We start from the raw sequence: 13,930 nt of genomic DNA on the forward strand, positions 1-13,930 counted from the left end.
GCGCACACTGTTTTGATATTGCCGCCCAGAACAAAACTCATTCTGCTCACTGATGAAAAAAATTAGAGGGAAGACTGGGTGGGGCAGAGGATGACTTATTCCCCCTTCACGCTGCTTTACACAGTTCCATTAAACAGGTTTTTAATGTCTGATTTAGGCTTCTGTGAGGCGGTTCCCATGATCAATGGGAGCCACCTGGCGATGGTGAGCAGGGAGATCGGGCTTAGCCCACTCTCCCTGCACACGAGCAGCAGTCTGCTCTGGGTGGCCACAGTGGCCACCCACATGATTGCCAGCTCCATCACAGAATTGCCGGGGGCTTGGGAGTTCGGGGGCCGCGCAACTCCCGGAAGCTCCGGCATGCCCTGCAAGTGCTCAGGGCATGCTGGAGAGACCCCTGAGCTGGGAGGCTGCATTTCAGCCTCCCGGACGGGGGTCTCCTCGTGAGTAGCTGTGCTGCAGAGCTGCGCCGCAGCAACTCGCGAACAGAAAAACCGGGTTTGCGGAGCTTCCGGGTTTCCGCAAACCCGGTTTAACTGCCGGGCTATTTAAGTGGGTGATCCGCTTAAGAACCACCAGTGGTTCTCATGATGGGACAAAATCGGGTTAGCTTCCACTAGCCCGATTTCCTCCCATCATATGAATAGCCTCAGAGTGTATAACTAGAAGTAAATTGGTGCACTGATTTTTAATCATGGGGGGGGGGATAAAAACATTTTAAAGTGCTACAAACTGCTTTGTTTGTTTGTTACCTTTCTAGACCACCCCATCCAAAGTCTCTGGGCAGTGCACAACTTTCATTAAAGAAAGCTACAAAATTTTCAGGAATTGCTTGATTTCAACCTAAGCTGGGGTCACCTATTTTGAGCTCTCCCCCCAGTTGCATCAGCTAAGGAGCAGCTGGATGATACAGCAGGATGTAATAAACATGTTTGCCTCTTTGCTTCTGCAACCAATGATGTCACTGGGAATCTGGCAGTCTTACAGAAGTTATTATCCCCCCTATAATTAGCAAAACATCTAATTCTTTCACCTGCTGAAGCCCCAGTGACTTGCAAAATGAAAGAAGCCAAATCAATATGCATGTCAAAAATCTCTCTTCCTGAGAGTCTGTAGGTCATTCTGTAGATTGATTTCTCTCACGAGGCATTAACAAGGCTTCCTTTTGTCATAATAGTGGGATTGAGCATAACTCAGCTGTTTGAGGTCCCTTTGGAAAACATGTTGGCAGAATCAGCTACCACTGCATACATCTTGTGGAAAGAATGAATGCCTTTTTAAAAACAACACCTAAACCCTGTGTTGATGTCTCGAATGGTTATATAAACCCTAAAACGCCATGAGAGCAAAGTTTAGGCCTAGAGGGAGCCTGGGCTCTTTCATTGTGCACAATTTCTCCCTACCATGTTATAGATCAGTCCTTAAAGGAATCTTTCTCGTTAAGCATTTTAGGCTTGCTTTCATCACTATGATAGTGTAATTGAGGAGAACTCAAGCAGTTCTTGAGCTCAGTGGTAATACTGAGCAGAGGTGCACCTAGGTAATTTTGGAGCCTGGTCCTAAAGGCCTTTGAAGCCCTGAGCACCCTGCACTGCAAGTTAAGCATCATATTTTAGCATGTAGGTTCTTGAGGGCACAAACCACACCACCCAGGACAGACTGAGTACGAATCTGGGGGCCCCAGGGGGTGTGGAGGGCCTGGACTTTGGTCCGGAAATCCAGCGGTAAGAGCACCTCAGATGCTGAGAGTGTAGACAGACTGAAAGACACAAAGGAGTATGCATCAGTGACAAGTTTTGCATTTAGGATGCTGATGTCCCTGATACTGCTACACCACCTTGGCATGGTGGGCATAGAACAGACAATCATATCTCTTCTGCTGCCACTCCTGCATGTGGTGAACAAAGCACAGACATTTAAATGCACTGGAATGAAACCCGTGGATATTCCTCATGAGTGGTACCAGCCTGGAGAAATTCTCATTGGTGGGATCACAACTCATATTCACTATTTAATTCCCAAATTACGATTCAAAGAACACCCTTCTCGGGAGATAATGACTACTCCAGGGTAAAGTTTCTGCTTTCTTGTGTTCAGTGAACAATGCTCTTATTATAATGATATATTCGCATGGCTTCAATATGTTTTGAAAACAGAGGGACCTTTTTGAATGGTCAATAGATAATGCAATTTAACATACTGAATCCTTAAACTGCTCTTTTTTGAAATAAGCAATTATGCTGTACTAGGTTTGTTGTTTTTCCAACTTCATTATATTCTGAAAAATGGAAAGGCACCCATGAAAACATGAATGAATGGTCAGTAGGCCCCGGAGATTTAAAAATATATCAACCCCAGGACATAATTCACATTAAGTGTTCCCAAGATGGCAGTAGGATTTTTAATATACACTCTGTTTTGAAAAGCTGCATTCCAATTCTTTTTTAAAAAATTAAATATTTAATTTCTGTTTTAAAAGGGAGTGGTGATGGTAGGTTAATTGAATCACATCAGCATGGACACTGGGATGTGTCACTACAGTATGATTATCTATGTGCAGAGGAACACAAGACCTGAAAGCATGTTGGTGGGGATTAAAAGCAACAACCCAATTTTCAAAAGAGAAAGAGAGAAAAGAAAAGAAAAGAAAAGAAAACCCCATTGTTTAATCAGATGGAGAACAAGCTGGAGTTCACATCAGATGGTTAGATCATTGGACCTCATATCCACACACCAGATGTGGCTCTGAATGGCAGGTGGTTAATTAGGCATTCAAGTTACATAGCATCATTGTAATTAAGGCTGCTTGTTCCTTATGCTGTGAGCATTATCACAAGGACACTTGCGGCCACATTTCTTTTCCCATGCCTAAGACCCCAGAAATGTCCTAGTGGATAGGGGGGATGCAGAGGCAGAAATGGCTCTGGATAGCCCAGGCCCTGAAGGAGCTTCTTTCCCCACTGGAGATGGGACTGGGAATACTGGATGTCCTCCTAGCATCTCCCATCAGAAAATGACACTCTGCTTGCCCTGCAGACTTTTTCCTCAAGCAGAAACATTCTGGAGTCCAGTCGGGCATGGGAAGAGGCACTTCATCAGAGCATGGAATAGTACAACCATCATTACAGTCACAGCCTTCTCCCTGCCTCAAGGTAGGCTCATGGCTACATTTGGGGGGGAGCCATGCTACAGGAGAAACTGGAGCTAGACTCAGCCATGGAAGGTTTAAAAACTTTGAAAATGCTCTTGTGTTTTCATAAGTCTAATTCTAATCTGGTTTATTGCTTTCAATGATACTTAGCCATAATTGACTATTCTGGATGTTGCTCACTGTATGAGGGGACATGGCTAAAAAGGAAAAAGTGGCATTCAAAACAAAGTGACATTCATAGAAATGGCTCCAGAAATGCGCATGATGCATTCAATATAAGCAATATTGATCTGATTTTTTCCTACAGAACCAACTGTAATATAGGAGGGTTTCACACAATACACCATACATCAATAAGCTGAGGAAATCTCAAGCAAATGTCAGTGAACAGCAGTGTATGCTTCCAACAGACATGACAATCGAACTTACCCAAGTCCAGTTCCTACAGTGGATTCCAAAAATTAAGCAAAGATATGGTCCCATGAGTCGCCACCCAACTTCCTTAGTACAGTACAGGTGGGCAGTGGATCTGGGTAGAATCTTGCATACATCACCACTCTGGGTTCCTTGGAGGAAGTGCGGGATATAAATGTAATAATAATAATAATAATAATTAATAATGATGCAATTCCAAAACAACTTGAAGAGCACCTCAACACCATAGGGGCCACAGAAATCACCATCAGCCAATTACAAAAAGCAACTTTATTGGGAAGAGCCTATATTTTGTGACGATATCTATAATAACCATTAGTATTGATGATTAAATTCAGCCATCCAAGGTCCTTGGGAAGGACTTGATGTCTGGATAAAGACAAACCAGTCAATAACACCTGTCTGACTGTGTAAACAAGAAATAATAATAAATCTTGGGGATTCAGCAGGAAACTGGACTTGGATATGTTCTGATATCACTCCCATTGTTGTCGACATTTCCCCATGACTTCCCTGGCTTACTAAATAGCAGTGGATCTAAGCTAGCCATGTTGACTTTTCTCCTCCTTTCCAGTGAGACTTTCAGGACAGCCATTGTTCGATTGGTCCATCTTCTGACAATCAAAAAGGTGCATCTTTTAGAAGCAAATATGGTGACAATCTTATAATTATAACAAAAATGTGACAAAATGATTTCCTTCCATGTACAATTTCCTTGTGAAACTGCAGCAATTTATTTTATTCACAGTTTAGTGCTAAAGCATTACCAGCATATCCTGGCTTTGGCATTTGCCATCAATGAGATCAATGAGACGCCTAGCATCTTGCCCAATATCACACTCGGGTTCCACATCTATGACAGCTATGGGGATGAACAAATGACCTATCGTAGCACTCTAGACTTGCTCTTCAAATCACATGGCTTTCTACCCAACTACCACTGTGGCATCCAGAAAAATGTCATCGGGGTCATTGGTGGACTTACCTCTGATATCTCCTTGCGAATGGCAGAGATCTTAGGACTCTACAAAATTCCACAGGTAATACTAAAACTCATGAGCTGTGAAGCCTTACAGTTCTATTGGCCACAAGTCACTTCTCTTTCCATTAGCAAATGCCTAATTCTGGAAGAGGGATAGGTACTGTGGGGGAGAAAGGTCATAGAATATGTGGAGCTACACTGTGTTTAATACATGGAGAGAGAGTGGTTGCTAAAGGTGATGGGTTGCAATATATAAGGCCTTCAGAGTTGCTGACATCCCAACAAAATGCTGGTGCATCAGTGCTAAATTCCAGACTAAGCATACAAATAAGAAACAGTGAACTCTTTCTGTCTGCACCACACAGACATATGTCTCTGATGCTCCTTCTGTTCCATCTTGGAATCACCTGTGTATTCTGTTTTAGATTTCCTACAGCTCAGTGGAATCAACCACAAGAAATGGAATCCACCTCTCTTCTTTTTATCACATGGTTCCCGATGAATCCCTTCAGTACCGGGGCATTGTCCAGTTACTTAGGCATTTCAGATGGAAATGGGTAGGGATCATCACTCAGGATGGTGATGTTGGGCAGCATTTCTCTGAAGCTTTGGAGGTAGAACTTTCCCAAAATGGAATATGTTCAGCTTTCACAGACAAAGGTCAAAAAATGGCCTTAATAAATGATGTAAGTGAAGACCTCATCAGTTTTTTATATGCCATTCCAGCTTTCATGGACAGTAAAGCCAATGCAAATATCATATATGGAGAAAGTACATTTATATGGTTGGCAGCCATGTTGCACTTTAAAAAATTGTTTCCTTCAGAAGGTGCATTCTCTCTGGAGGAGATCTGTGCCAGAAAGGTGTGGATTACAACAGCCCAAATCGATTTCACATTAACTGTCTTTCTAAAGTATTTTAACATACAGACATTTCAGGGTGCTATTTCTTTCTCATTCCCCTCAAAGGAGCTCCCACGATTCCAAAAATATCTTCAGATGATAAAGCCATTATGGGCAAAAGGAGATGGCTTCATCAAGGAATTCTGGGAACAAGCATTCGATTGCTTAATAACAAATTCCAGTCCTCCAGAAGATGTAGATGAAATATGTACTGGTGAGGAGAGGCTGGAAGACCTTCCTGAGCATTTCTTTGAAATGAGGATGACTGGTCGCAGCTACAATATCTATAAGGCAGTCTATGTTTTTGCACATGCCTTACATAGCATGTACTCATCTAGGTCCAGATCCAGACACATGGAGGACAGGGGCAAATTGGATGCTCTGATTGTGGAAGCCTGGCAGGTAATGTGTTCCAGCTGTTTTTAAAAAAACAAAACACAACCATAAACATAATGAAGTAATCACAGAAATGTAAAACATCAAGTGATGAGTCCTCTGCAGAAGGTGGACACCAACTTCTTCTATCCTTTCTGTTCTCTTCTTCCTTCTCTTCTTTGCCAAATATTTGTGCCAAAATTCCTACAAGTTGATATCTCTTCCATTAATAATTTTGAGGTTGTTTTACCACCATAAATTGATGAAATTATGTGCATGTCCTTCTCATCATTATGCATATGTTTCCAAAGCTAGGACATTACCCATTATCTTGACCTTTGATTTGTTAAATAGTTGCACTCCTTAGCAAGGCTTTTTCCTATAGGGAGAGGTATAATTTAAACCCAATCTGGAAAGTTCTTTGAAAAATCTGACGATATTTCAACACCATTTAGGTCCTTACAATCTCTGCCCCTTTTCACCTAGTTCCATTCAGTGATTCAGAGGATCTCATTCAACAACACTGCTGGAGATGAAATTATATTTAACAAAAATGGAGAAATAGCAACTGGTTTTGATATTACAAATTTTGTCACTTTCCCAAATAACTCCTATGTCAGAGTCAACATTGGGAAACTGGATCCTCAACACCCTCCAGAGAAAATGCTCACCATTCACGATGAGAAGATCCAGTGGCAAAGTGCATTCACACAGGTGGGGAAATATACACCCTTTCTCTCCAATGAAGAAATAGGTAAAAAGAGGAGGGCAGTGGATGCCAGGTTAACAAATAAATACCTCCCCATGAAATTTTTGGGGATGTCATTTACCAGCTGAAGTTCTCATCCAAAAAACCAGAGTGGAAGGCACAATAGATAAAGGGGAAGAAATCTGTGGTTCTCCTCTTTCAGTATTTCTAGGTAGCCTGAACTAGGATGTTTTCCTGTATGGAAACTATGCTCCGAACTCCATCCGTGCTGCAAAAAATGGCTCTCACACACACACAAGAGATGTGTGCACCCATGTAGCTGGTTGCCCTCCTTACTGCCCAGACTCCACCTGGAGACTGGACAGTCATAGACATTTCAAAGCCAATCTGACTGGCTCTCTTAGACTGGAGTGCTCCTGTTAAGAAGTGGTTTTATCATAGAATATCATTCAGCTTCCTCATTGTTCCTTTAATATAATAAATGCCCAACTAGGTCAAACAAAAAATATGTAAAGGTTTCCGACTCACTCAGAGGTCTCAGAAGGCATGCAAAAACACATTTATTTGAAAATGAAAAGAATATTCAAAGTCCTAACAAAAATAAAAATAAAAATAGACCCAATAAAGGCCTATGGACATGCAAGTCTGCTGAATTCATGTTGACCTTTCAATTCCTGAGGGCAGTCAAGAGTGTAAAGGGAGGGGGAGCTTTCCTTTTTAGCCTCTGTCTTTTAGTAACCAGTCCTTGAGGGCATCAGAGATTTCTGGTATATAGTTTCCACTTTCTGTTATCACTGCCTTACTCCAGGCTACCATGTCTTGACATCATCCAGACCATTGCCTGCATTGTGTGCATGATCCAAGAATGATCAGATTTGGTTCATTATCATGATCAGGAACATTGGCCCGCCATTCACAGTGCAAATAGACATGCGTTCTCAAGTGAATGATAGAATTTTAGGAGGAATGATTTTTGGACCCTTTGGGCTACTCATATCACCCTTATATGCTGACAGAGGAGAATCCATGCATCAGAAGGGCTATTCTCATGATTCAAATTAGGCTAGGAGATGCATCCTACCCAAGTTCAGGAGTTGTGTGAGCTCCCTTTTCCCAATCGCATGTGAATTAAATACAAAGTGGGACGTGGAGGAGTTGATCATATGCCAAGAAGCCACTTGGTTGGAGGGTTTATGTGTCTCTCTTGTTAAACAGGTGGGTCCAGCTTCTGAACTGGATGGAGTCCTTTGACCCAGCTGCTTCTTAGCAGGCGATCACTTCTTCACACTCCTACTTCATTTTTTACTCACAGATGATCAAAAAATGGGAGTGCACAAATATCCCGTACATGGGTAGGACACCTCTGCTACCAAATGAGAAATATGTGAATTAGCCTGATGTGAGTGGAGGGGAAGGAAGATGCATGTAATACATCGTGGAGATCATGAAAGACTTCAGGGTTTTTGCCCTGCTTGGACTAAGAGATAGTACCGTACTTGCATATTCTACCTTAATTAGAATCATATAAAATAGCCCATGAATTGAACGGAGAGGAAGGAAGACCAAAGGGGAGATCATGATAGATTTAACACATTTTCCCTACTTGAACCAGGTAGTGGCACATTTAGGCACGGACCATGGGGCAGAAGTCCATGGCCTCCAGCCTCCTGGGGGGGGGCTCCAAATGCTCCCCAGAGCCCCATTGCCCCACCGCTGCTACCTGTCCCCACCACTATTTGCCCTTCGCCAGCCACTCGCAGCTCATCCCCCGGTGTTTGCAGCTGTGGTGGGCACCGGTTGGCCTCCCTGGCCAGCAGACTTGCCTCCTCAGGCCTGCAGACCAGCCTCCTATGTCTGCATGCGTCACGGGATGTGACACTCCATAACTCCTACTGCCCACACCTGCAGACATAAGGGGCTGGTCTGCAGGCCCAAGGAGGTGAGTCTGTAGGCTGGGAAGGCCGTCTGTGCCTGCCACAGCTGCCACCACCAGGGGATGAGTGGTGAGCAAAGGCCCGCCTGTGTCTGCCGCCACCGGAGGGTGGGTGGCAAGAGGCGGTGAAGGGCAAATACTGGCGGGGGCTGTGCAGCAGTGGCAGGGGCCAGGTAGCAGCATTTGTTTTTAAAGGGGGGTTCACAATGACTGGGGGACCTCTAAAGCCTCGGGTCCGAGCACCAAATATATCTACGTGCACCTCTGGAACCAAGAGGTGATACTAGGATGAATAACACATCCCACATCCCAAATAATTGGAGGTGGGCAGTGGGTAGATTCTTTTGTGCAGCCCGTCTGTGAAAAAGATATATAATGGACTCGCAGGAATCCATACATCACTACTGATGGGTGTAATTATTCCATGTAATCAACCCACTTGTTTTCATTGTTTTATAACGAGAATTTCCCCAGATATTTCCTAAATTTGTTCCATTGTTCAATGATAGGTGCCTCCCCTCTCTCTATGTAATGACATCTGCTATCCTGGATCCCGCAGGAAGAAGAAGGAAGAGGAGAAATTTTGCTGCTATGATTGCATTTCTTGTCCAGAAGGAATGATTTCAGAACTGGAGGGTAGGAATTACACTATTATTTTTATTTATTTAAGTAAGTAAGTTAATAAGTAAAAGTCTGTTACAATCCATGACCAGTCAACATACACACTCAAAATATAAAACAGCATAAAAACAACATCAAAACAGTAAAAACTGATAACACCATATCAGGTTATAAAAAAAATCTCAGTTACAACTAAGTTGTTCCCGTCTCAGTTTACAGGCTGCTGCACAGAATCTTGCTGTCCCCGCTGTGACAGCTGCATGATGATCCGCCAAAAGATAGGAGATGTAATACTCTTCTGATTGACCAGGCCTATTTTTTAAAAATGGTTCAATCCAGATGGTATGAATGCCCCTGTAATAGGAACAGTGTTAGAGAAAATTGAGACATACTCACATGGACATAACCATTTCCTTAATGGAATCCCCTTAAATCTGCCATCCAAAATGGCAGGAGACAAGGCATTAAACCACACCAGCGAAAAAGCTCTCCTCTGATTTAAGGCGGGCGAGGTATGTAGCTGGCTGAGGGTAGTTTGAAAAACCACCTAAAATACTACTGGTGGTAACCAGAGTTAGATCCAATTGCTTCTCCATATCCCCAGGGCATCCTGGGGAGACCCCTGGGACTGGGAGGCTTGTTTCAGACTCCCAGCAGGGGTCTCAGCCCTGGATGAACCATAAGGCAAAACAAGCACATGCTTAGGGCATCAAGGGAAGGCGGGCACCACAGAGTTTTGCCCCTAGCTATCATGCCCTTAACTTTTTCATCAAACATAAGAGCAGCCCTGCTGGATCAGGCCCAAGGCCCATCTCGTCCAGCATCCTGTTTTACACAGTGTTATGCAGCTGGCTGAGGGAAGTTTGAAAAACCACCTAAAATACTACTGGTGGTAACCAGAGTTAGATCCAATTGCTTCTCCATATCTAATACATACTGTTTGATAGTTTCTTTGGCAGCATCATGACCCAAAGCCAATAAATATTGCGGTGAGAAGCCATATCTGCCCTGATTGTCATGAAGGCTCTTGCACCAAGATGAGTAAAACTCATCTTTTAGAACCAAGGGGACAAAGCCCTGAGGGCAGGCATATAATTTATGCCGGTAGTAAAATGTATGAAGCCACGCCTGTGCCTCAACTCTGGCCAGCCCTGTTTCTAGATGCCAGATGGCATTCAGTACGCATCAACGAGCTGTCCACCACGACCCCAAGATCCCTTTCCTGGTCAGTCACCAACAGCTCAGATCCCATCAGCGTGTATGTGAAGATGTTTTTTGTCGTCCCAGTGCACATCACTTTCCACTTGCCGACACTGAACCGCATTTGCCATTTTGTCACCCGCTCACCCAGTTTGGAGGGATCATTTTGGAACTCCTTACAATCTGTTTGGGATTTCACTACCTGAAAGAGTTTGATATCATCTGAAATTGTGCCACATCTCTGCTTACCTCTACTTCTAGATCGTTTATGAATAAATTAAAAAGCACTGGTCTAAGTACAGATCCCTGGTGGACCCCACTTCTTACTTCCCTCCATTGTGAAAACTTTCCATTTATACCTACCCTCTTTTTTCCTGTCCTTCAACCAGTGAGCAATCCACACAGGTACTTGTCCCCTTATCCCATGACTGCTGAGTTTTCTCAGGAGTCTTTGATGAGGAACTTTGTCAAAAGCTTTTTGGAAGTTCCAGTATACTATGTCAACTGGATCATCTTGATCCACACACTTGTTGACACTCTCAAAGAACTCCAAAAGGTTGGTGAGGCAAGATTTACCTTTGCAGAAGCCATGCTGGTTCTCCCCCAGCAGGGCCTGTTCTTCTAGGTGCTTTACAATTTTATCCTTGAGTAGGCATTCCATCTATATGCCTGGAATGGATGCTAAGCTAACCGGCCTACAATTTCCCGGATCACCCCAGTTCTCTTTTTGAAAATCGGTGTTACATTGGTTAATTTCCAGTCCTTCAGTAAAGAGCCTGATTGCAGGGATAAGTTATATATTTTAGCAAGGAGGTCGGCAATTCCACATTTGAGTTCTGTGCAGACTCTTGGATGGATGCCATCTGGCCCTGGCGATTTGTTACCTTTCAGTTTTCCCAGACAGTTTAGAACATCATCTCTTGTCATTTCTGTCTGGCTCAGTTCTTTAGGCTGCATCGCTGAACAGTGTGGTTCAGGAACAGGTATATGGTCTGTAGCCTCTGCTGTGAAGATGGACACAAAGAACTCATTAAGTTTCTCTGCAACCTCCATATCCTCCTTAATAATCCCTTTCACTCCCTCATGGTTTAATGGTCCAACAGCCTCACTGGCAGGTTTCCTGCTTCTGATGTATTGAAAGAAGTTTTTGTTATTCCCCTTGATACTTTTGGCTAAATGTTCCTCAGACTCTCTTTTCACCTCCCTTATTGTCACCTTGCAATTCTTTTGCCACCTTGCATTTCACTGCCACACTCAACTTTAGTCGATTTTTTGTAATTGTGTTTATCTCCCGTGTTTGACTTTACTCTGCATAGTTACAAAAACGTTTTCTTTGGCTCGGCGAGTGACTAAAGTTTTGAGAAACTAATAAATTATGTATCTGAAGTAAAAAGTCATTGATTTATGAAAGATTACTGTAAAGAGCAGTACAAAAAATTGATAAAACTTCACGTAAAAGATGGTCATATGATGTCAGACCTTGAAGATGAAATATTTTTCTCAATCATTTGTTCTGTTGTGGCTATTTATAAGAAATTATAGGGGGTGGGACTGTTTTGTTTTACCTTAAAAAATCTAGAAGAAAACTTTTTAAAATTTAAATAAATATTAAGGTATATGTAAATAATTTGCTCGAGTCTTAATGTCTCGTCAGTTAAGCAATGGAGGGGGCAGAGGGGGGGCACCATTGTTGGGCTGTGCTTACAGCATCGGTTGCCCTTTATCCAGCCCTGGAGGGTCTCCTCATGTGTGGCCATGGCACGGAGCCACCCCATGGTGGCACATGATCAGAAAACCTGGGTTAGCACAGCACGTGCTCCACTAACCTCAGTTAAGTGGATGGCTTATTTGGCAGGCTAGCCACCAGAGAACCACCGGGCCTGCTTGCGAGCCCGGTGGTTCTCACGTTGGAGGAAAACCAGCCCGCATTGTGAGAATAGTCTCAGTATGTAATTAAAAGCCTGGCTGAAAAAATGTCTGCCTTGAGTGCCTTTCCAAAAGTTTTAAGAGAAGGGGAGGCTCTTATTTAAACAGGGAAGGTGTTCAGAGCTTTTAGTGTTTTATAGGTTATAACCGAGACCTTGTATTTAGCCTGGAAACATATTGGCAACCAGTGTAGATCTTTTAAGATAGGAGTGATATGGTGTCTCCGAGATGATCCAGAGACCAAACTGGCTGTCACGTTCTGAACCAACTGCAGTTTCCTGATTACGTACAAAGGCAGCCCCACATAGAGCGCATTGCAGTAGTCAAGTCTGGAGGTGACCAGCAGATGTACTGATGATGAGGAGGAGGAGAAGGAGGAAGAGGAGGATAAAAAGATAGAGCTTGTTGCAGTAGTCAAGTCTAGAAGTGAGAAGAAGATGCTTATTGCTGTGGTAGAAATGACTAAGGCTTTGAAACTGCTTAGCTGCTTTACGGTTGCTTATGTATTTCATTTCAGACATGGATTCCTGCATGACCTGCCCACATGATCACTTTCCGAACAAAGGACAATATCAATGCATTCCCAGGATTCTAAACTTCCTCTCTTTTCAAGAACTTTTAGGAATCACATTAGCTTTTGTGGCTATTTTCTTTTCTACGATCACAGCTCTGGTGCTGGGCATTTTCATCAAGCTACGAGACACTACCATCATCAAAGCCAACAATCGGAGTCTCACCTACCTTCTTCTCATCTCCCTCCTCCTTTGCTTCATCTGCTCCTTGCTCTTCATTGGGAAGCCTAAACCCATCACCTGCCTCCTCCGACACACTGCTTTTGGCATCATCTTCTCCATTGCCATTTCTTCTGTTTTGGCCAAGACCATCACAGTGGTCGTGGCTTTCATGGCTTCCAAGCCAGGCAGCATTTTCCGGAAATGGGTAGGGAAAAGATTGGCCTATTGGACTGTCATTTCTTGTTCCCTTGTTCAAGTTGGCATTTGTGCTGTTTGGTTGGGCACTACTCCCCCATTCCCAGATCTGGACATGCACTCCCTGTCTGGAGAAATCATAGTGACATGCAACGAAGGGTCAGTTACCATGTTTTACTGTGTTCTGGGCTACATGGGATTTCTGGCCATTGTCAGCTTCACGGTGGCTTTCCTAGCCAGGAAATTACCAGACAGTTTTAATGAAGCCAAGTTCATCACCTTCAGCATGTTGGTCTTTTGCAGTGTTTGGCTGTCCTTTGTTCCAACTTACCTTAGCACAAGAGGGAAATATATGGTGGTTGTGGAGGTCTTCTCCATCTTGGCTTCCAGTACTGGGTTACTGGGGTGCATCTTTTCCCCGAAATGTTACATCATTGTGTTGAGGCCTGATTTGAACAAAAGGGAGCATCTAATAATGAGAAAACATCCAGGGATGACATAATTACTCCGCCTTTGTCCTGTAAAATCCTTTAGGCTGCTAAGAGCAATAAAATAATAATAATAATAGAATGATTAAAACAGTAATAAAACAGAGGAGGCACTAAGTCAACAGGAGATATCGAAGATCAGTGTCTGGCAGTATTTTTAGCTTCTTTCTTTAATAATCCCCGAATCTGTACCCAAGTTTTGAAGTGAATTACAGATCTCGAATGATTGAAATACATTAGTTAGAATATGCCAAGACTGATGAGTCTGGCTGAGATACC

At 43.3% G+C, this 13,930-nt stretch overlaps 1 protein-coding gene across 1 annotated transcript; it reads left to right on the plus strand.

Moving 5' to 3' along the window:
- Window positions 1–1,843: 1,843 nt before the first annotated feature.
- LOC128330808 (vomeronasal type-2 receptor 26-like) lies at window positions 1,844–13,665 on the plus strand. Its single transcript, XM_053264175.1, has 5 exons — window positions 1,844–2,070; window positions 4,335–4,626; window positions 4,994–5,872; window positions 6,332–6,599; window positions 12,752–13,665. Exons 1-5 carry the CDS (start codon window positions 1,844–1,846, stop codon window positions 13,663–13,665), a joined length of 2,580 nt encoding a protein of 859 aa, XP_053120150.1.
- The last annotated feature ends 265 nt before the right edge of the window (window positions 13,666–13,930 follow it).

The sequence above is a fragment of the Hemicordylus capensis genome, chromosome 6 (genome assembly GCF_027244095.1).
Source record: "Hemicordylus capensis ecotype Gifberg chromosome 6, rHemCap1.1.pri, whole genome shotgun sequence".
Taxonomy (NCBI): Eukaryota; Metazoa; Chordata; class Lepidosauria; order Squamata; family Cordylidae; genus Hemicordylus; species Hemicordylus capensis.

Bases quoted from the DNA above. Each gene is read 5' to 3' on its own strand.
- LOC128330808 (XM_053264175.1), top strand. From the start codon at position 1,844: ATGGTGGGCATAGAACAGACAATCATATCTCTTCTGCTGCCACTCCTG. The intron at 5,873-6,331 runs GTAATGTGTTCC...CTTTTCACCTAG, and splicing joins TGATTGTGGAAGCCTGGCAG to TTCCATTCAGTGATTCAGAG. The intron at 6,600-12,751 runs GTAAAAAGAGGA...ATTTCATTTCAG, and splicing joins TCTCTCCAATGAAGAAATAG to ACATGGATTCCTGCATGACC.